The sequence below is a fragment of the Perissodus microlepis genome, chromosome 7 (assembly GCF_051167445.1).
Source record: "Perissodus microlepis isolate ML-2025 ecotype Zambia chromosome 7, ASM5116744v1, whole genome shotgun sequence".
In the NCBI taxonomy this organism is placed as follows: Eukaryota; Metazoa; Chordata; class Actinopteri; order Cichliformes; family Cichlidae; genus Perissodus; species Perissodus microlepis.
Genome location: NC_140467.1, coordinates 11,286,137 through 11,306,347, shown reverse-complemented (window position 1 = coordinate 11,306,347; position 20,211 = coordinate 11,286,137). Strand labels below are relative to the sequence as shown.

Here is a 20,211-nt window from a genome sequence, read left to right as displayed (position 1 = left end):
GTTTCTCAGTAACACAATGTCTCTTTGTTCTCCTCGAGCATAAGGTGAAAGGTAAAAATTAACTTTTTTAAATGTCTGAACGAGGATTATAACTCTTGAGGACAACGAACTGAAAATTCTTGAATTGTCTTAAGAGATCTGTCTTTATGGCACACATCCCAGCAGATTACCACGGAAACACATGCAAGTTTCACAATGTTAAATCAAAAACACTATATTTATATTACCATCTCATAGCCGTCCTTCGGTCACAGATGCATACAAACAGCAGCTGATGATTCAGAAAAGAAGGAAGAAACCAACTTTGGCATCATGACATTTTATATTATTTGGCTGCTTAGCAAATATTTCTTATTAAAGATGTAACTTGACCAGTAAAACAATGGCTTATAAGATTTCTTTAACATGCTGGGCCATAGGCTGTGAAGGGGAATGATGCATGCATTTAATAGCTTGTGGTATATATGTAACTTCGGTCATTTGGATAAATTGATAGATAGTCGGTATACTTATGAATAATTAAGTTTAACCATGTTTGCAACCCCGAGTGCTTTACCAGAGATAATTCAAACATCGAGTGTGTTATGAATTTTTCCTCTTTGTGGGAGAGTTTCACATGTTTTGCAATCTTGAAAGATGCAATAAGAGACGTCTGAGCCATTGCCACATCACTCATTGCATCTTTAACCATGAGAAAATCCATTTTTCTCATGGTTTAACAGTTCCTCAGGACTGCTTTCCTCCTCTCTGCCCTCACACTTCCCTACCCCATCCAGACTGCAGATGTCACTGTTGGGATATTTTGATCAGAGTTTCAAAGCTTCATGAAAACTTTGGACATTTTTCACAGATTCAGCTAAAGAAACTGGAACAAATTATGTTTTTGTGACAGACTGATGAAGATACAATTATTACAGTTATTTGCTGAGTTGTCTTTTATGTGTAGACAAAACACCGCTCCATCCCTTGAGTTACATGTAGTAAGGGGCAAAGAAAAAAACTCCTGGTCCAGCTTTGTTTGGTTTTGATGTTAAGTTACACTTATCCTGTGTTGGTGCAGCATGTACCGCTGCAGAGGCGGCCATGCAGTGTGCCATCAGTGCTAATAATAACCTGCAATACGATAAATATGACTACCGCTCATGTGCGTTTAAAATTACAACCCTAGCTGTACCAATTGAATTGATGTATGATGATGAGCTGTTATTCAATCCAGGATTTAAAGTAAACACACTTGTAAGATCTATGTTAAAATATGTGTTTATGACCATAACTGATGATTAAATAAAATCTAAAAAGAAGTCACAGTTGATGTAAAACACTAGTGTGAATAGATATTCAATTATTTATTTCCTGCTGTCCTAGAAAAATATTTTTAGAATTTTGAATTCACATTCATGGCCTTTAAAAGCTGTTATTTCTAAACAGAGGTTTTTGAGACTACATGGAAATGTCATTTGCTTTGAGATTTTCCTTGATAAAGGACATGGCAACCCACTCCTGAACCTGATCACCCCTTTACCTTGAGGTGCTGCTGTTGCTGGAGACAGAGACACCCACTGCTTCATGTCAGCTGAGCTCACATATGTGAAAGCACAGGACCAAGCAACTTAACATTTTTGTTTAAAAAGGGAAAACTTTGAAACTAAACCTAACTAACCTATCCAGACGGGGGAAAAAAGTGAAACATCCCAGTGACATTTTCCAGCATTTTTCAGGTGCACGCATTTTGACTATTGACCCACCCACCATGGTATTATAGGAAAAGCCATAAAGGCTTTATAATAAACTTAAACCTACACCATCCTCCCTATTCTGGTATTCTAAACAGTACTTAGCAAAAATATAAAACCTAATTTATAATTAGATATACCTCACTAATAGGGTTGCCAACTCCCAGCAAAAAAAGAAAAGAAAAAAAAATAGGGAACCACTCCCCCACCCTCTGCCTCAAGATGCTTAATTGACAAAACCGATTTTAATTTAATGCATGTATAAAACAAATGCACAGAAATCTATTATTTTTCTCCAGTAATTAAATAGATTCAACATCTTTCTTCAACAAAATTGCAGACTTCATAGATGGTACCTTCCCAAAGGAAAGAATACTATAACTTACTAGGGTATATACTAGACTTAATATTTACTGAATACAATAATGGATTTCTACATTTTACATCAGATGAAAACTTTGGTTGTAAGATTCAGATAATTGTTTATTAAAAGCGAGACATTTTAAATAAGAATAAGGAAGAAAAGTATTTCTTTGTGCCCCCCTTTCCCTGTTAATGCCCTACCTGCCCCCCTGGCAAAACATTGCTAGACCCGCCCCTGCACAGCTACCAGCTGTCAGCTACATAGAAAAGGATCCTGGTGTTATTGGTTTCTCAGAAACAGTTCATAACTTCCCTTCAACTCATTCATGTCACCTAAAAGGTAAACCTGTTTCTCCATCCCCTGTTCAGCTCTGATGATTCAGTAAGGACATCTCCTGGTTTCATCTTCATGTTTCCCTCTCACCACATATAAAAACGGATATCATGACCAGCAGCTTTACAGCTGTGGCTCCAGCAAACTATACTAGAAATTAATATTAAATAAATTCTAACAACAGCTGTTCAAGCTTAAACGTGCTGTTGTTGTTTAGCGCGACCTCCGCTGGTTTCCTCTTCCTGGCGCTGAGAGAAAAGCCGATCAGCTGATCATTGATCAGTTTCATGATTGAATTAGCAACTTTCTAGCTGAAGTAGTACGGGACAAATCGCGTTCCTTTTCACCTCAACTTTAAAGTTCGACTCTGGGCTGTAATTGGTCCAGCCCAGAGTCGATCATGACCAACTGGCCAATCCACCACTATTCATTTATACCGTTAAAAAATAGAAAAGAAATAAAACCCCATCTGCCCATAAAAATGAAAAATCACGAGCGGCCCACCAAGAAAATGCCCGGTATGCCCGATGGCCAGTCCAGCCCTGCTTATCACACTGGGAGCAGTCTAAAGCAGCATCTCTCAGTTCAGGTTGGACACTTTGTGGTGCTTACACTTGTATGTGAAGCTCTGTGAAATAGTCCCCATTGCGTCACTATACCTCATTCATGTTTTATTTTAAATAGAGACACTTCAGTTTATTTAAGGTAAAGTACTCAAGCTCCACTCCTGTGCGTGTCTTTCTCTCTTAAACCCCCAAGAAAACTCAGATTCTGGTCCAACTTAATATTTCATTATTCTCCAAACCTGTGGTGGATTTTGTTGCATCATGCAATAAAAATTTGTATGTTCTGTATCCCTTTGTGCTTTGTCTGTTTTCTGATTTGAACGTAGCAAAGACTCGAGTTTGAGTCTCAAGGACCTTTCAATTCATTTTATGAATGCTTTCTATGGTATACATGGTCCTCACTTAGGATGATTTATAGTGTACTAACGCTTAATCACGTGTAGTTATTGTAAAGTGTTACTGCTTAATGTATGTGTTGCAAAGCTTTAACCCCTGAGTTGCCCGCTCTACACGCACTTCACACACAATTTTATTCCTGCCCACTATAGTAACACCTTTGTTAAGTGTGTGGATGATACCTTAGTGGTGGCGCTCATTTCTGGGGGGATGAATCCACCTACAGAGATGAGATGGATCTGCTGGTGTAATAACAACAAATTTCTCCTGAACAATGCAAAGACCAAGGAGCTTATAGGGAACTTATCGTGGATTTTAGGAAGAAGGCAAATGACATCCTGCCACTCACCATCAACAGGCTCTGTGTAGAGAGGATCTCAGACTAATGCTTACTGGAAGTCATCATCAGGGAGGACCTGACCAAGCAAACTGATGATGTAGTGAGAAAAACCTAAAAGAGATTCTGCTTTCTAAAGGTTCTCAGAGAGAATAACATCCCTGTGAAGCTAATAGTGTCCTTTAAATCGCTGCACGGTAGAGAGCATCCTGGCCTACTGTTTCTGTGTATGGTTCTCCAGCTGCAAAACAGCACAGAAGAAAGAGCTCCACGGGGTGATATAGGGTTATATAACGCCCAGTGGATAGTCAGCTATCCTCTCCCCTCAATTGATGAACCGCACAGACCAAGTCATCTCAGAAACAGTCAGATCCAATATAACTTTCATGTAAAATGTTACAATGTTACAACACAGTCTCATGTTTACATGTTTACAACCACATTTTACCATTGGGGCTAGTGCAATATGGAAACAGTTGTGTTTGTTTATAGATGTATTTCATATATATATTTATCAGTCTCAGTCGTTGTGTCCTTGGGCAAGACACTTCACCTGTTGCCTACTGGTGGTGGTCAGAGGGCCCGGTGGCGCCAGTGTCTGGCAGCCTCGCCTCTGTCAGTGCGCCCCAGGGCAGCTGTGGCTACAATGTAGCTTGCCATCCCCAGTGTGTGAATGTGTGTGTGAATGGGTGGATGACTGAATGTGTAAAGCGCTTTGGGGTCCTAGGGACTAGTAAAGCACTATACAAATACAGGCCATTTACCATTTTACCATATATTGTATGCATATTTTGTGTTGATTTGTGTTACATGACTTTTAGATAGTGTCACATGTGACTGTCATTACCAACGGCTGATGGCTTAATCGTTCTTAACCTGGAGTTGTGCTCTGCTCGCCTTTCTTTTAACCAAATTTTTTCAACTAACTTCCTTCAGTTGCTGCTTTTGTCTTTGATTTTGTGAGTCCAGCGAATGATGAACTGAATAACGTTGTTTGAATCAAAGTTTAGTCATCCAGTTATTCACAAAGTTTAATCATGACACTCTGTCATAACCAATTAAGGTAATTAGAGTGGTGGACTCGACGACCTGACACAGTTTTAAAAGGTTTATTTAGCAAGAGCTCAGGATTAAACAACCACAGGAGAGCTTCAGTTCACAGAACAGGAGAAGACTTCTGTCAGACAGGAGAAGTGGGTTAAACTTTCATGCTAGTGCAATACAGTGCAGGAGAAATTTGTAAAAAAAAAAAATTGGATTATTACTTGGAAATGCAGGTGAGGCTGACAGTGGAGGGAGCAACCAGTCATATTTTCCTAGGACATAAAGAGATGGAGGGGAGTGGATGGGCAGGCACGTTTTCAAGTAGGTAAAAACACAATTTCTCTTTTGCAGGAATGGACCTGGACTGGATGTGGATGAGTAGCTGGAAGAGCTACTTTTCCAGCTCCACGTGAGAGCAAAGAAGAGGAAGAAAGCAAAAAGACCAGCCTGGTTTCATAACACCCTAATGACTTAATAAGAAGCAGTCTCACCACATTGGTGCTCTGGGTTGTTAGTCTCACTTTTCTCCCACACCCCTTACAATAATAAAATTTTTCACTGGTGGGGTTCTCTTTAATAGATAGGTGGTTCAGATATTGCCAGTTAGTGTCACCTGGTGACCTTTAAAATAAAATCCCAAAGAGTTATAGCAGCTTATTATTATCTTTATTAGTATAACGTTCAAGAAACCAGTTTGAGATTATCTGAACTTAGTGATGTGATGCATTATCCTGCTGGAAGCAGACATCAAAAGATCTGTACACTGTGGCCATGGGATGAACATGGTCAACAGCAGTAGCAGCCTGAAGCATTAGTACAAGACATGCTTTCATGTTATTTACTCCAAATTCTGACCCTACTGTTTGACAGAAATTAGACTTGCCAGACCAGGGAACATTTTTCAGTCTTCTATATAGTTTTGAAGTGCCCATGCGAACTGTAGCCTCAGTTTCCTGTCGTTAGCTTACAGGAGTTGCACCTGGCATGGTGTTCTGCAGGTGTAGTCCACCTTTACAAGGTTTGACATATGCTCTTCTGCATACTTCTGTTGTAACAACTGGTTATTAGAGCTTTGCAGTTCATCTTGACCATGTCTTCATGCCTAAATGCACTGAGCTGCTGCTACATGATCTGCATAAACAACACACTTGAATGGGTGTACTAAATTGAGTACATCAAGCAACTGCAGCAGACACATAAGCTTCCAGCTGTGCACTACTTTTGTTTGTTTTACTGGACTGAGACATTTTGTAAGACTCAATATTGTTTGTATTTTTTATTATTATTAGTGTACTTGAAAAAAACTAATACATATGAATTTAAAAAAAAAAAAAAATTAATAAAGACTATATTTTACCATGGGCTGTAAATAAGAAATGGATGTAGCTAGAGTAAGATTAACTGTTGGACTGTGAAAATATCATGTTCCAGCCTGAGGTTTGGAATTTAAAAGCATCTTTTTTTAAGAACCAGACATGATGTCATTTAGATGGGAGAGAGCTGGGGTATAAAGGAAGCAAAAACAGGCTTTAAATAAAATATACTTAATGAAAAAGTCAAAAGTCAAGCCAACCATCTCCTGCTAGGTTTCATATCACTTAGCAGTAAAAATGCCATTTAGGCTGATCTGCCAGAATTAATGACCTTATCATCCGCTCTAGCATAGCATTTTTCCTGCAGGTCACTAATGAGTATTTCACTCTGAATGCCACTTGTCATATTGGCAGTATACAGGTTCAGAAAGCTTGCCTTGCTTTCTGATATTAAAACAGCATAAGACTTAATTTATCAGCATTAACAATGAAAAAAAAAAAGATCACTGATGAAACATTATGAAGTACAGCTCTGTGTATCCCAATAAAAAGCAGAGCTTTGGGTAGTGCAAAATGTTGGGTATAATCTGATAAAAAAAAAAATGTTAAAAAGCACTGCTTATCCATGTATCTGCAGGGACTGTCAAGCAACTTTTCCAGGTTAAGCGCTTTAATTATGACCACAATAAAGTCACACAAGAGATTAGCTGATGATGAATGATGAAAATGTGAACTAGCGCGACTTGTTTTAATCTTTAAATGGCTTATGAGCAATTTTTGCTATTTTGGCAGTGAACACAGAAGAAGAGATCAGCTTACAGTTACGGGAATGTTAAATCTGACTAAATACCCAATTAAACAAAGAGAGACCGTGACTGGAGCCAAGTCTCATTCACTGCTGCCATTAAATGTTATTTTACGTGCGTATTATCTCATTAAAGAAATTCTTGGATTTTCAAAGAAAACTGGCTTACCCTGACAAGGACTCCAATTATTGCAAAACAGCCTGATTCAATCTGTCATCAGTTGATGTTTCCCAGTGTTTCTCAAATTTGTACCTGTGTACTTGCAATATTCTCTGCATAGATGAGAGCAAGTTCATCACTGAGACACACGTGACATCCTGGAGACACCATAACCAAGCTCGCTGCCTGCAACATCATACAGCATGACCAGCCTGCCAGTCGGGCATTGATGATCTGAGAGAGAAATATCTTTGACGAGTGGGGGATAAAAAAAGAGCAATGATCTGTGACCACCTGCAAAATCTTCTGTTGTTGTTTATAGTTAACCTGTTGTTTCCTCTCTGTTGCACCTTTTGTGTCTTTCATTTGCATCAAAGCTGTTGAAATTCCTAAATACACAGATTTATATCATAAGGTTTAACTGACTGTATGAATTCATTCTTAAATCTAAACAGAAGTTAATCAGTAGAAAATGTAAGATTACAACAACTGGATTTGTATTATTATTATTGTTATTTTTAATCAGATGCACTGCATTGCTCTATTTTGATGACAGATGTACATTAAATTGGTGGGAAATCTCTTACTGTTTGTGAATTAACAAAGCAAAAAGCTGAAGTTTTTATTCAATAAATAAACACATAAATACATTCACATTACAACATCTTGCAGAACAGAAGCAGCACCATGCAAACATTTACTAATGACCACTATTTTGAGGGAGCAAAAGTTTATGTGATGTCTGATTTACTGATAACATTTTAATACAAAGCTTCAAAATCCAGATATTTTCTTTAGCCTCAGTCACAGAAAGCAACACAGATTACACTAATACTAAAGTGAAATATCCAAATGGCTCTCCTCAAAGATGTTTTTTAGAGCCTTCACTCGAGTCAGATTTTGGTGCAGCACATTAAACACAGAACTGACTTTGGACATGCAGTCAGTATCAACAACATGCTGCACAGGCTCACATTTAATACAATCTGTCTGTACTGAGTCACCCTCAGCCAATGTGGCAGTGCTCTTTCAGATCATATAAGAGGCATTCGATGTATTAAGCATGAGAAACCACAGGATTATTAAACTCAAGGTAAGCTATAATACAATATCAATTATATCGGTGAGACACATTCATTTATGGAATTATTTAAGCCATCATATCTTGCTGATTGACATGTCTGGGTTTGAGACATGCTTCATGATGTTGCTTTCTCTTACCACCTCTGTGCTTGCACTGTGAACATCTGAGGCAATCTGCCTGCAAGAGGACAGCCGACTCATTTGTACAAGGCGAGTGTTGTTTTCTAATTCAGTCCGTGCGTTTGAACTTTGACGGCATCTCCTCATACCCTTGTGAAAATGAATGGTAAACAGACCGTAGGTGATGGGATCTAGACAGGCATTGAAAAGGCCAAAAATAAACAGCATATGAGTCAGTGAATGCGAAACTGTCTTTTCCATTTTTTCAGGGAACAACCAATACCACAATCCAAGCAGATAGTACGGGGTCCAGCAGATGATGAATGACGTCACAATGACAATACTCATTTTAAGAGTTCTCATCCGAGCTTTAGGGATGTTATTGTGGGATCGGCGTAGATGAACATCTCTTGACAGGACTGGAAGAAAAGAAAGCACCATGTTCGTTACTCCATGTCTCCCTGAAAATATACATTCATGTGAAGAAAAGCCTGTTCACAGCACTCTATGCACCCTTACTGCAATCCATAGGAATGATTCACTTGATTAAGTCATCATATAAGTGTAAGCACCTCTGTTAAAGAAAAAAAATTGGTAGAGGTTTTGGTCTGGAGCATTAAGATTTCTATTCACATGATGCAAAATCTTCCCAGCGGTGGACATATCATCAAAGTCACCGCAAGGTCGACTGTACAGCAGCTCAAGAGCTACATCTAAAGACTCTACAGGTCTCAGTTAGCATGTTACGTTATGATGAATATGATCCCTTTTTGGAAGGACTGCCAAGAGAAAGCCTCTGCTCACTGAGAACAACATGGCAGCACAGCTTAAGTTTGCAATGTGAACAAACCACAAGACTTGGAGCCAAAAGTGGAAATGTTTGGCCGTGATTCACAGTGCCACATTTGGAGAAAACAAAACACAATCAGCAAAAACACCTCATACCAGCTGTTAGTGGTGGTGGACAGGGGAGGATTTGGGCTGGTTTTGCTGGCACAGCACCTGTGGAACCTTGAAAACATTGAGCCAAACATGCAACAGGACTTTGGCACTCAATTACTAATATTCTCATGGAAATCTACATAAAAAATCTGTTGGAACGCAAAATTACTGTCGAATTTATGAAGCGGGCATATTTTGTTCCCACCACTATGCGTATGTTAGAAGATCAGAATCATTCAGAACCAGCAGCTTTGCGCAATCGCCACTGCTCAGTACCTGTTTCTCTATATAATTAAATATTTTAACCTTGAGGTGAAGCAGAAAAATCAGTCAAGATGTTGTAAGAGAGAAGCCTCAGTCAATGTTTTGAACCCATTGAGATGGGGTTGGCAGCTTCTGCAGGCAATAACCGTTGCTATGGGGTTTGGTAGGTGGAAAGCCTACAATTTGGTGATGCAACAATTACGGACTTGATTGGTTGTTGTTTTGGTTATTGCAACAGGTAGAACAATTTGACAAACCACGGGTTTGTATTTATGGGACGGGGTGTTATGGCCCTATTAGGGCCTCCTCCTGAAGTTGCCTGTGTGGGCATCTCTCCTGCCTTACTGCCACCTTTTTCTTTTGTACAGCTGACTTACATCAGCAATTAAAGGTATTTAAGGGCAGAGAAAGGTGAGCTCTGGTGGCAGAGTGCCATGTAAGTGGTTGCAGCTAGTGAGCTATGTGTTTGCGTGTTTTCAGCTAGTGAGGTTGTTTTATTTTGTGATTGTTTACTCCTGCTTGGTGGAGAGGAGTGTGTTTGGTTACTAACCCTTTTTTGACTTGCTTTTCAGTTTACTGACCGACGCTTGAGGGGTTTTTTTTGTTTCTTTAAATGGCTTGTCCGTCTCTTTTAGTTGAGTTATTAAATGAAAGTTATTAATAAAACTTTTTAATTTAACCATTTTGCCTCTGTCTCCTTTTTCTGACCCGGACACCTTTTGTTACTTTCCCTCATCGCCTGGACCCTTTTAGGGGAACGTAACAACCTCTAAGGCATGAAATGAGTAGAAAGTCTGAATGTAGAAAATTGAATAATAGAGTCTGAGGTGCAAGAAAGAAGCCAGAAGAAGCGTAGTTTTGTGTTTCCATGGAGTGACGAAAATATAAATAAAAAAGCAAGACTGAAACTAAAATAACAGGAGTACTCAATATGATTTCCTCTGAGACATTTACTGTGCCTCAAGCAAAAAAATATTTGGAATTAAAGTTGGTATGAAAAATACTAACAGAGTACAAGAAAAAGTAGAAAAGGACAAGGTGGAGGACAAGGACCAGTAAGCCTAATCTGTCAGCTCCACATGAGAAACTCACTGCAATGAATAAAATAAATCCTCATTCTCAAGAATCCATTTTCGGTACCAAGAAATTATACTGTAAGTGACGACATATGATAATAATAGAAGCTATTTTAAATGACTAATAAGAACATTTAACATAAGGTGATATAAGAGATAATGGAACAAGTTTGAACTCACAGACGGATTAGGGCCACGACTGCAGTGATGCTGCTGCACAGGTCTGTTGTGGAGATGACAGATCTCCAACATCACCTATGGTCATGAGGTTTGGGTACTAACCGATACAAGCGGCGGAAATAAGCTTTTTTCAAAGGGTGGCTGTGCTTTCCCTTAGCAGCAGTATGTTATTTTCTTTATATACCTTTTTTTGTAATTCTGAGCATTTTGTGGCTCAAGGTGGTTTTTACAACTGTAAACAATGACCAAAAAAGCATAATAATAATTTTAATTATTATTGTTATTATTAGTAGGCCTATTTAACCATGCTGTCATTTGTTCTTATGCATGGTCGAAGGGACTTCTGAATTTGTTCCTAAAATATGAACAAATTCAGGTATAAAAATACATTTTGGATTTGTGCGTGAAACATTCGTATTCCTCAACCTGAGTGAAATGCTGTGGCGGGACCTTAAGAGAACTTTGTATAAACAAATGCCTACAAAACCTGAATGACCGGAAGCAACATTTCATACTTACAGAAGAGTGGGCTAAAGTTCCTCCACAATAATGTGAGAGAAAATCGTACAGAAAAGTTATTACTTAGGCTACTGCTGCTAAAAAATGACTGAATAATTCATGTCTACTTTCTTTTTCACGACTGTTTTTTGAAGCCTTTGAAAAAAATAAAAATAAACACTCACAGTTATTCCGAGCCATGCGGCTGGATATCTCAATGAGGATTCGTGTGTAGCAGAAGATCATGATGGCCAAAGGTAGAAGGAAGAGGCACACAAACGTGAACATGTTGTAAAGGGTCTCCTGCCAGCGTTGGACAAAACTGCCATGGGTGGTGCACTGGGTGAACTTCTCTGGCACCGTGATGGTCACATTGCGAAATATAAACATCTGGATAAAAAAAGAGGAGAAAAGTTCTACTGAGCGACGGCACTGCATCCTCGTGATCTATCCTGTAGTCAAGCATGATGTAAGTGGATCATGAATATTTAGTGATCAGTTAATCTAATAAGAAAGTAAAACTGAACACAGTGATATTTTACCATATGCTTGCATGCGCACTAGAATAACACTTGAAGGTGTTTTCTGATCAAATGCTTGGGTCTGAAAATGCTTGGTTAAGGCCTCGTCTTTCATCCTGGGATTGACACTTTGCTGAAGTTAGCAAAGGATACTGGTTGTCTTTAAAACCCTTCAACAGTCTGGAAATGCTTTAGAAATTCAAATCTCTGCATGGAGGTGGTCTGGGCATTACAGTCTCTGCCATAGTTACTGTAAAAACATCTGAGGGATAATTGTGAATAAGCACAATTTCTTCTTTTTTTTGTCTGTTAAAATCATTTTTGTCTGTCTCACTGTCTTTACAGATCCTCTAATCGATAGTGAATCCACAGCCAGCAAGCGAAATGTTCATTCTGACACATTTTAAGGCAGTTGGACATCGTCAATAATTGTCTGAAAATCTGTGAATAAGACCTGATGAAAGTAAAGCACCAAGTAATCGAACGCGCTGCTTTTGCTGCTGGGCTGCATTGCAATTACTTGAGTGCTGCTGTGGCTCAGGTGGTAGAGGGTTATCCACTAATGACAGAAGTCAGTGAGATTTTGATGCCCTCGAACCAACCTTTTAGAAAAACATGTTGCTGGAAAACAAAATTAGGACTTGTTTTCTGAAGAACAAAAACACTTTTCAGCTTCAGAATTTAATATTTGTTGTTGTCCTATATCAACTTAAAAATAAATATTTGCATTCTGTTTGGAAAGCTTAGTTCCAAATCTGAACTCATAATATGTTGCTGTTTTTACGTTAAAAAATTAAAAAACAATTATATGTTTCACAATCTGAATGCTTCTAATTTTCAAATCTGCTTTATTATGTGTTTATGAAGATACACAAATAGACAGTCACAGTGTTTCTAGGGAAAGTCAAACCTCGGGGCTCAAGCATTTAGTTTGGATTTGAGTATCTAAGTGTCTGTGGGAAGAGAAAAGAAACAAACAGCAGCAGAATTGCTCCTGGCAATTTTGCTAAAACATAAACTGGAGTTTGTTGGCGGCTCTCACATAAATGAGAAATGTGTTGTAAATTGGTAAATGCATGCATTTTCTTCCCAGGTATGAATAGGCATGTGTGAGAAAGACACTTTTGTTATTAAAAATCGTACATACCATGAATGAGCCCAATCGAATTTCTACACTTTTCATGGAAAAGTGTATAAAGTCATGTTTCTGATGAATGTTTATCAATGTGGGACCCCAGTAAGATTCCCACCTGTACTAGAAGAGCTACCATCTGGCTCCCTTCCACACTTTCACTTCCAGTTTGGCTCTCAAAGGCTACGTGGAAGAACCTCCCCGCTCCTCACCCAACATTTATACTGGTGAGAGAGCTCCTGACATTTTTCAGAGCAAAAGTGGAGCAGGGTATTAACTTTTGAGAGAGAATGTGCTCATAATATAACAGTATGAGGCTGAAGGCGATGTCATTGCTATTGATGTTTTAAAGCGACGTAGACATCGCTTCAACAAATTGGTAAGGGGAGAAATAAAATGCCGTTGGCAGAATTTCAGTGGAACATCCAGTAAAAATGTTTAACCAGCAGTCTCTCTGGTTTTCAAGCTTAAATTGCTGAATGAAGTGCAACCTTATCTGTAATACAGTATATGCATATAACAAACCGTCCTTTTATATCACCTCCTAGCATTGGGGTATATGTACAGTATATTAGTTTAGATGCTGACTTTCAGTATGAGGCATTGGGAGATTTGTTAGTGTGACCTTATCCAGCAGAGAAATTATCATTTCACCTCTGGTAACTAAAGATCAAACTGCTCTTTTGATACAAAGCTGGGGAAAAAAGTGAAGATATACACACCCTGCATACCATCTATAAATTTTAGTATAATTCATGCATCCATAAAGTGTTCTGGGTTTAATCTTGTTCTGATTGTTTTCTGATGAAATCGTGGGACTCGAGCATGCACGACTGCATTAACATTTGCATGAGCCTGTTCTCTTTTGATCTGTGAAGAGTTTGAAATAATCAAGGGAGGTTTTTTTTCTCTTTTCTTGGTTTTCAGTGGAAGAGGTTTTGAGAGGTCATGGACTTTGGTTACTCAGTGTTGTGCATTATGTGTACAGAGAACAAATTTGAGGGAAGAAAACTGAGAGATTTAAGTTATTTGCTGAAATATATTCTGTGTAATAAGTCACTGAAAAAAATACATTGCACTTGCAACATAAATATCTTTGTGTGTAACATACACTCACCAGCCAGTTTGTTAAGGTATACCTTGCTAGTACTGGGTTGGACTGCCCTTTTTGCCTTCAGAACTGCCATAATGCATAATTAAACAAGATGCTGGAAACATTCCTCAGAGATTCTGGTCCATACTGACATGATAGCATCACGCAGTTACTGCAGCTATGTCGATATGAATCTCCCATTTCACCACATTCCAAAGGCGCTCTATTAGATTCAGGTCCGGTAACTTTGGCCATTTGATAACAGTGAACTCATTTTCATGTTCAAGAAAGCAATTTGAAATGATTTGAGCTTCATGTCATTGCGTTTTATCCTTCTGGAAATAGTCACTGGAAAATGGGTACACTGCGATCATAAAGGGATGGGCATGGTCAGAAAAGAAAATCAAGCAGGGCTGAAAGTGTGCCAATAAGAAAAAGATATCCCCCACACTATTACACCACCACCAGGACTCTAAACTATTGATACAGTTCAAGACAAGATGGATCCGTGGTTTCATGCTGTTTACACATGTTGGGGTGGAAATTGAGACTCATCTGACCAGGCAAAGTTTTTAGAATCTGGTCCATCTAACTATCTAATCATCAATATTTGTCCTGCCCACATATGTAGATCTCTAATTGGAGCACAACATTTGTAAAGCCTGAGTACAATAGTTTTACAATAAACAGCATATATGGACAAATTTGCATTTTATGGCTGAAAAAGTCCACCTAAGAAACAGAGAGAGGAATGAAAATGTCTGGCAGTGAATCGAGGAGTAGACAACAGAATATATAGGAATATGCAGAAGAGTGCAGAGGATTGATGCGGCATTCCTGCTGGATCTTCCTGTTACAATGCAAGAGAGAGCATTAGAGGGGAGGTTAATAAGAATCTGTGGCCCAAAGGAGCCACAAGATAGCCAGTGATTCACAGCACAGTACCTCTGTCCTTAGAAGACTCATGTTTACCTCCTGCGGTATCTGATTTTTGATGCTGCTAGTTTACATGTTTTGTTCTGAGCAGTTTTAAATGTTTTTTTGTTTTTTGCTGTTGTAACTGTAGTTTCCTCCATTGTATGATCCTCGAAGGACACATTTTCCCCTAAGAACTTTAAGTGGTCTTTTTTTCTTTTTGAAGTAGAATGTAAAGTCTTGTCCTTTTGAAATGGACATATGAAGAGCATTCATTCAGTTGGCTACAAAAAAGCATTGAGATGCTCAAAAGAAATTATTCTGGTATAATAAGCATTCAGGATTGTCTGTCATTCTGACAAAAATCTTTATTTTTATTTTACCACTTGAGTTTAAACAGTGGCAGAAGAATTTGTAATTTTGGTGGAAATGATTTATTCTTTGACACAAAAGTTTCAAGTGTGTTACAACCTTTTAGCATTTTGTTTTATATGAGCTGTTTTAAGAAACTTATATTCAGTTAATGTATGTTTCAATTAAGATTTATAGATAGAAAAAAACAGTAAATAAAAGAAGCAACACAAAAAGGGAAAGAAATATTACAAAAAGACAACTTGCAAATAATTTTCCTGCAGTATATGGTGTGTAACATTAAAGATAAATATACCGGAGTACCTGAACCCTGTACACGCTGGACAGGCTGTCAGCAAAAAATCCTGTGGCCAGTGAATTTCTTAATCTGGTTTTTGCTCCTATAGCCACAGACTGTTTAAAAGAAGGATGTAGTCACCATTTGATTTGGTCATTTGGTCAGTAGGATCCCAATTTGAAGTTTCAAACTGAGTGTGTTCAATATCACCATCTTGGTGATATCAGACGTGAACAGAGAGAATCCTCTTTCCTGACACTTAGAATCTCGATAATTTACAAATGTACAAAAATGACTTTATTCTTTATTCAGTATGACCTGTGGCCAACAGCTGACACCATAAAATCATCTGAAAAGTGTTTACTGAGGTCAAAGAGTAAAGGAACAGCCACGAGAAAGAACAGCTCCATGTTCTTTCTTGTGGCTCAAGAGTTGGGAGTTCGCCTTGTAATTGGAAGGTTGCCGGTTCAAGCCCCGGCTCGGACAGTCTCGGTCGTTGTGTCCTTGGGCAAGACACTTCACCTACCGCCTACTGGTGTTGGCCAGAAGGGCAGATGGCGCGATATGGCAGCCTTGCTTCTGTCAGTCTGCCCCAGGGCAGCTGTGGCTACAACCGTAGCTTGCCACCACCAGTGTGTGAATGGGTGGATCACTGGATGTGTAAAGCGCTTTGGGGGACTAGTAAAAGCGTTATACAAATACAGGCCATTTACCATCCACTTTTGACCTGATGCTACTTGAGCTTGGAGTGCTCAAATAGAGTAGAGAAGCACTATATAAGAACCAGTCCAATACCATCCTGTCTAATCTCACTCTACAAATTAAATGAAGTCTAAAAAGTCTGTTAAATGGAACTTTGTCTCTCTGTGTCAAAGTGCCCTTGGGCAAGACACTGAACTTCAAGTAGGTCCCATGTGTGAGCACCTCTGCCACACTGGTTTGTGATAAGCACACTGAAAAGTGTGCAAACGGCTGAAAAGTGTGCAAATTGCATACAATTTAGTCACATGAACACTGTGTATAACAAGTTATGTTATGATGTTCTTAAGTTCCTGCAGGCAACCTGATGAAGGTCCCCAGCGCTAACTGAAGGGTAAACGCATAAGGCCGGGGGGGCTTCATCAGTCTTACAAAGTTACCAGTCTGGCCTGCTGGACAGCATTGGAAAATGTGAGCTGTTTTTTCACATATTAAAAAATCATGAAACACATTACATTTTTTAGCTTTTCCCAATGATAAAGACCTGCACCATAGCCCTTCACACTACACCAAAGTAAATAACTAAGAGATAAACAATTTGTTTCTGAAAAAAGGGACAATTTCTGTCAATTAACAAAACAATTCTGTTTTAAACTTAGACGTCAGTCTGGCCAATGAGCAACTAGAGCTTTTTCCACATAGAAAAACTGAGATTTATTATTAAAATTCTTTTTCTCATACTAAAATATATGAGAGATCAAATGTGGAATATATTTTTTAAAACATTTATTTAGTTTATTTAGTCTAGAAATTAATGAAATTTATATTTAAACTCAAAAGTGTTTTCATGTGCTTATATTTAGTTTAACCACGTGGTATTTTCAAATTTTACGATCAAAGCTAGAATTATGGGTTACCAATTTAAATAAAAATTAATTCACTTTTTTTCCCTCATTAAATTGCAAACTCACAGGGTAGCAACACCATGTCCTCTTTTACCTGAGGGAGTGAAAGGATGACACTCATGGTCCAGGCCACAGCCAACATGACTTTGCTCTTCCTTTTGGCCTCACTGATTCCCAGCGGATTGAGGATGGCGGACTGTCTATCCAAACTAATGACCACTGTCACAAAAGCGCAGGAGTACATCGCCACCAGCTTCATGAACATCAGCAGCCTGCAGGCGACGTCCCCCGCCTGCCACTGCACCGTGATGTTCCACACCGCGTCCACCGGCATCACGATGAAAGTCACCAGCAGGTCGGCCACCGTGAGGTTCATGATGAGGATCCGGACGTGTGACTTGCGCCTGCCGCCACTGCTGGCAGCCCACAGCACGGCCAAGTTGCACACAGCTGACACCGCGCACAGAGCGAAGGTGATGATGACTCTGACTTTGGCTGCTGTGGAGAAAGTGGGAAGCTCGAGCGCGTCTCCATCTGCACTCTTATTGCACGCTGAGGTGGGTCCCTGACAGCTGCCATTCACTGTTTGATCCGTCAGCTGGTGGTACATAGCCTGACGGAGATCGGACTGACTGCACCCAAAAACAAGATTAAAAGAGAAGAAAAGAAAAGTTAGAATGTGTATCTCTTCTCCTCCAACATCTCCAGCGCGGAACTGCAAGTCTGAAAGGGGAAAATAAAAAAAAATCTTCATTCAACCTGATAATAAATGCAAAAGGTGTTGTGCCTTATGCATACAGGGAGTGCAGAATTATTAGGCAAATGAGTATTTTGTCCACATCATCCTCTTCATGCATGTTGTCTTACTCCAAGCTGTATAGGCTCGAAAGCCTACTACCAATTAAGCATATTAGGTGATGTGCATCTCTGTAATCAGAAGGGGTGTGGTCTAATGACATCAACACCCTATATCAGGTGTGCATAATTATTAGGCAACTTCCTTTCCTTTGGCAAAATGGGTCAAAAGAAGGACTTGACAGGCTCAGAAAAGTCAAAAATAGTGAGATATCTTGCAGAGGGATGCAGCAGTCTCAAAATTGCAAAGCTTCTGAAGCGTGATCATCGAACAATCAAGCGTTTCATTCAAAATAGTCAACAGGGTCGCAAGAAGCGTGTGGAAAAACCAAGGCGCAAAATAACTGCCCATGAACTGAGAAAAGTCAAGCGTGCAGCTGCCAACATGCCACTTGTCACCAGTTTGGCCATATTTCAGAGCTGCAACATCACTGGAGTGCCCACAAGCACAAGGTGTGCAATACTCAGAGACATGGCCATGGTAAGAAAGGCTGAAAGACGACCACCACTGAACAAGACACACAAGCTGAAACGTCAAGACTGGGCCAAGAAATATCTCAAGACTGATTTTTCTAAGGTTTTATTGACTGATGAAATGAGAGTGAGTCTTGATGGGCCAGATGGATGGGCCCGTGGCTGGATTGGTAAAGGGCAGAGAGCTCCAGTCCGACTCAGACGCCAGCAAGGTGGAGGTGGAGTACTGGTTTGGGCTGGTATCATCAAAGATGAGCTTGTGGGGCCTTTTCGGGTTGAGGATGGAGTCAAGCTCAACTCCCAGTCCTACTGCCAGTTTCTGGAAGACACCTTCTTCAAGCAGTGGTACAGGAAGAAGTCTGCATCCTTCAAGAAAAACATGATTTTCATGCAGGACAATGCTCCATCACACGCGTCCAAGTACTCCACAGCGTGGCTGGCAAGAAAGGGTATAAAAGAAGAAAAACTAATGACATGGCCACCTTGTTCACCTGATCTGGACCCCATTGAGAACCTGTGGTCCATCATCAAATGTGAGATTTACAAGGAGAGAAAACAGTACACCTCTCTGAACAGTGTCTGGGAGGCTGTGGGTGCTGCTGCACGCAATGTTGATGGTGAACAGATCAAAACACTGACAGAATCCATGGATGGCAGGCTTTTGAGTGTCCTTGCAAAGAAAGGTGGCTATATTGGTCGCTGATTTGTTTTTGTTTTGTTTTTGAATGTCAGAAATGTATATTTGTGAATGTGGAGATGTTATATTGGTTTCACTGGTAAAAATAAATAATTGAAATGGGTATATATTTGTTTTTTGTTAAGTTGCCTAATAATTATGCACAGTAATAGTCACCTGCACACACAGATATCCCCCTAAAATAGCTAAAACTAAAAACAAACTAAAAACTACTTCCAAAAACATTCAGCTTTGATATTAATGAGTTTTTGGGTTCATTGAGAACATGGTTGTTGTTCAATAATAAAATTATTCCTCAAAAATACAACTTGCCTAATAATTCTGCACTCCCTGTATGTGGCATTTTCTACCGAAGAATGTATGTCCAGCTTTAATTATATTGCCGAATGGCCTGCTGTGCGCAAACTATTAATTTTTAAAAAAAAATGGAAAGAATACACACAAAGAATACAGAGGATATAGAAGAACATACAAAATAATTCAAAAAGAGGTAAAGAAAATGCAAAAAAATAACAAATAAAATAACCGAGATGTAAACATTTCCTAAACTTCTAGTCTCATCCTTTAATTTCTCGCTGTTTCATACCTTCCCATCCTCCTGACGTTATTCCAAAGATAAAGAAAGTCAGGGGGGAACAAATCGGAATTAAACCAGTTTATGACCCAGATATAAACGACTTACCCGCCGTTACCAGTGATCGCTAAAAGAGAGCGTGTTACTGCAGTCACTGCAGCTGTTGCTTCAGACCGCTTCATTCGTGCGCTGTGCAAAATGACAACCAACGCCGTCACTCGGGTTAACCATTCACGAACCTGTGCCGCTGCTAATGTTAGATCTGGAGGAAGACAGACGAATTATTCGGCAAGCTGTGAGGGGGGAGGGGGGATGCTGCTGAGGAGAGTCAGCCTCCTTTACCCAGCTTTATTTTCACTGGAGAAACTTCATCATAACATGTTTTTGATGTTTGCTTGGAGCTGCAGAGAAGCATTTTACTTCCCATCAAACTGGGACCATAACAAATACCTTTACTGGTGGTTGAATTCGGTGAAATTTTAA

The 20,211-nt window shown here is 39.4% G+C and overlaps 1 protein-coding gene across 1 annotated transcript; it reads right to left on the bottom strand.

The window, feature by feature from the left end:
* Positions 1 to 7,681: 7,681 nt before the first annotated feature.
* gnrhr4 (gonadotropin releasing hormone receptor 4) lies at positions 7,682 to 19,989 on the bottom strand. Its single transcript, XM_084933368.1, has 4 exons — positions 19,837 to 19,989; positions 17,223 to 17,760; positions 11,400 to 11,604; positions 7,682 to 8,673 (listed from the first exon to the last, which is right to left on the bottom strand). The coding sequence occupies exons 1-4, from the start codon at positions 19,908 to 19,910 to the stop codon at positions 8,210 to 8,212; spliced, it is 1,281 nt and encodes a 426-aa protein (XP_084789494.1). The 5' UTR covers positions 19,911 to 19,989; the 3' UTR covers positions 7,682 to 8,209.
* Positions 19,990 to 20,211: the final 222 nt, after the last annotated feature.

Coding starts and splice junctions, on each gene's coding strand:
- gnrhr4 (XM_084933368.1), bottom strand. CDS start 19,910: ATGAAGCGGTCTGAAGCAACAGCTGCAGTGACTGCAGTAACACGCTCT. Junction 11,605..17,222: donor TCATCCTTTCACTCCCTCAG/GTAAAAGAGGAC, acceptor TTTTTTATCCAG/ATGTTTATATTTCGCAATGT. Junction 8,674..11,399: donor CCGCATGGCTCGGAATAACT/GTGAGTGTTTAT, acceptor CTTTTCTTCCAG/TCCTGTCAAGAGATGTTCAT.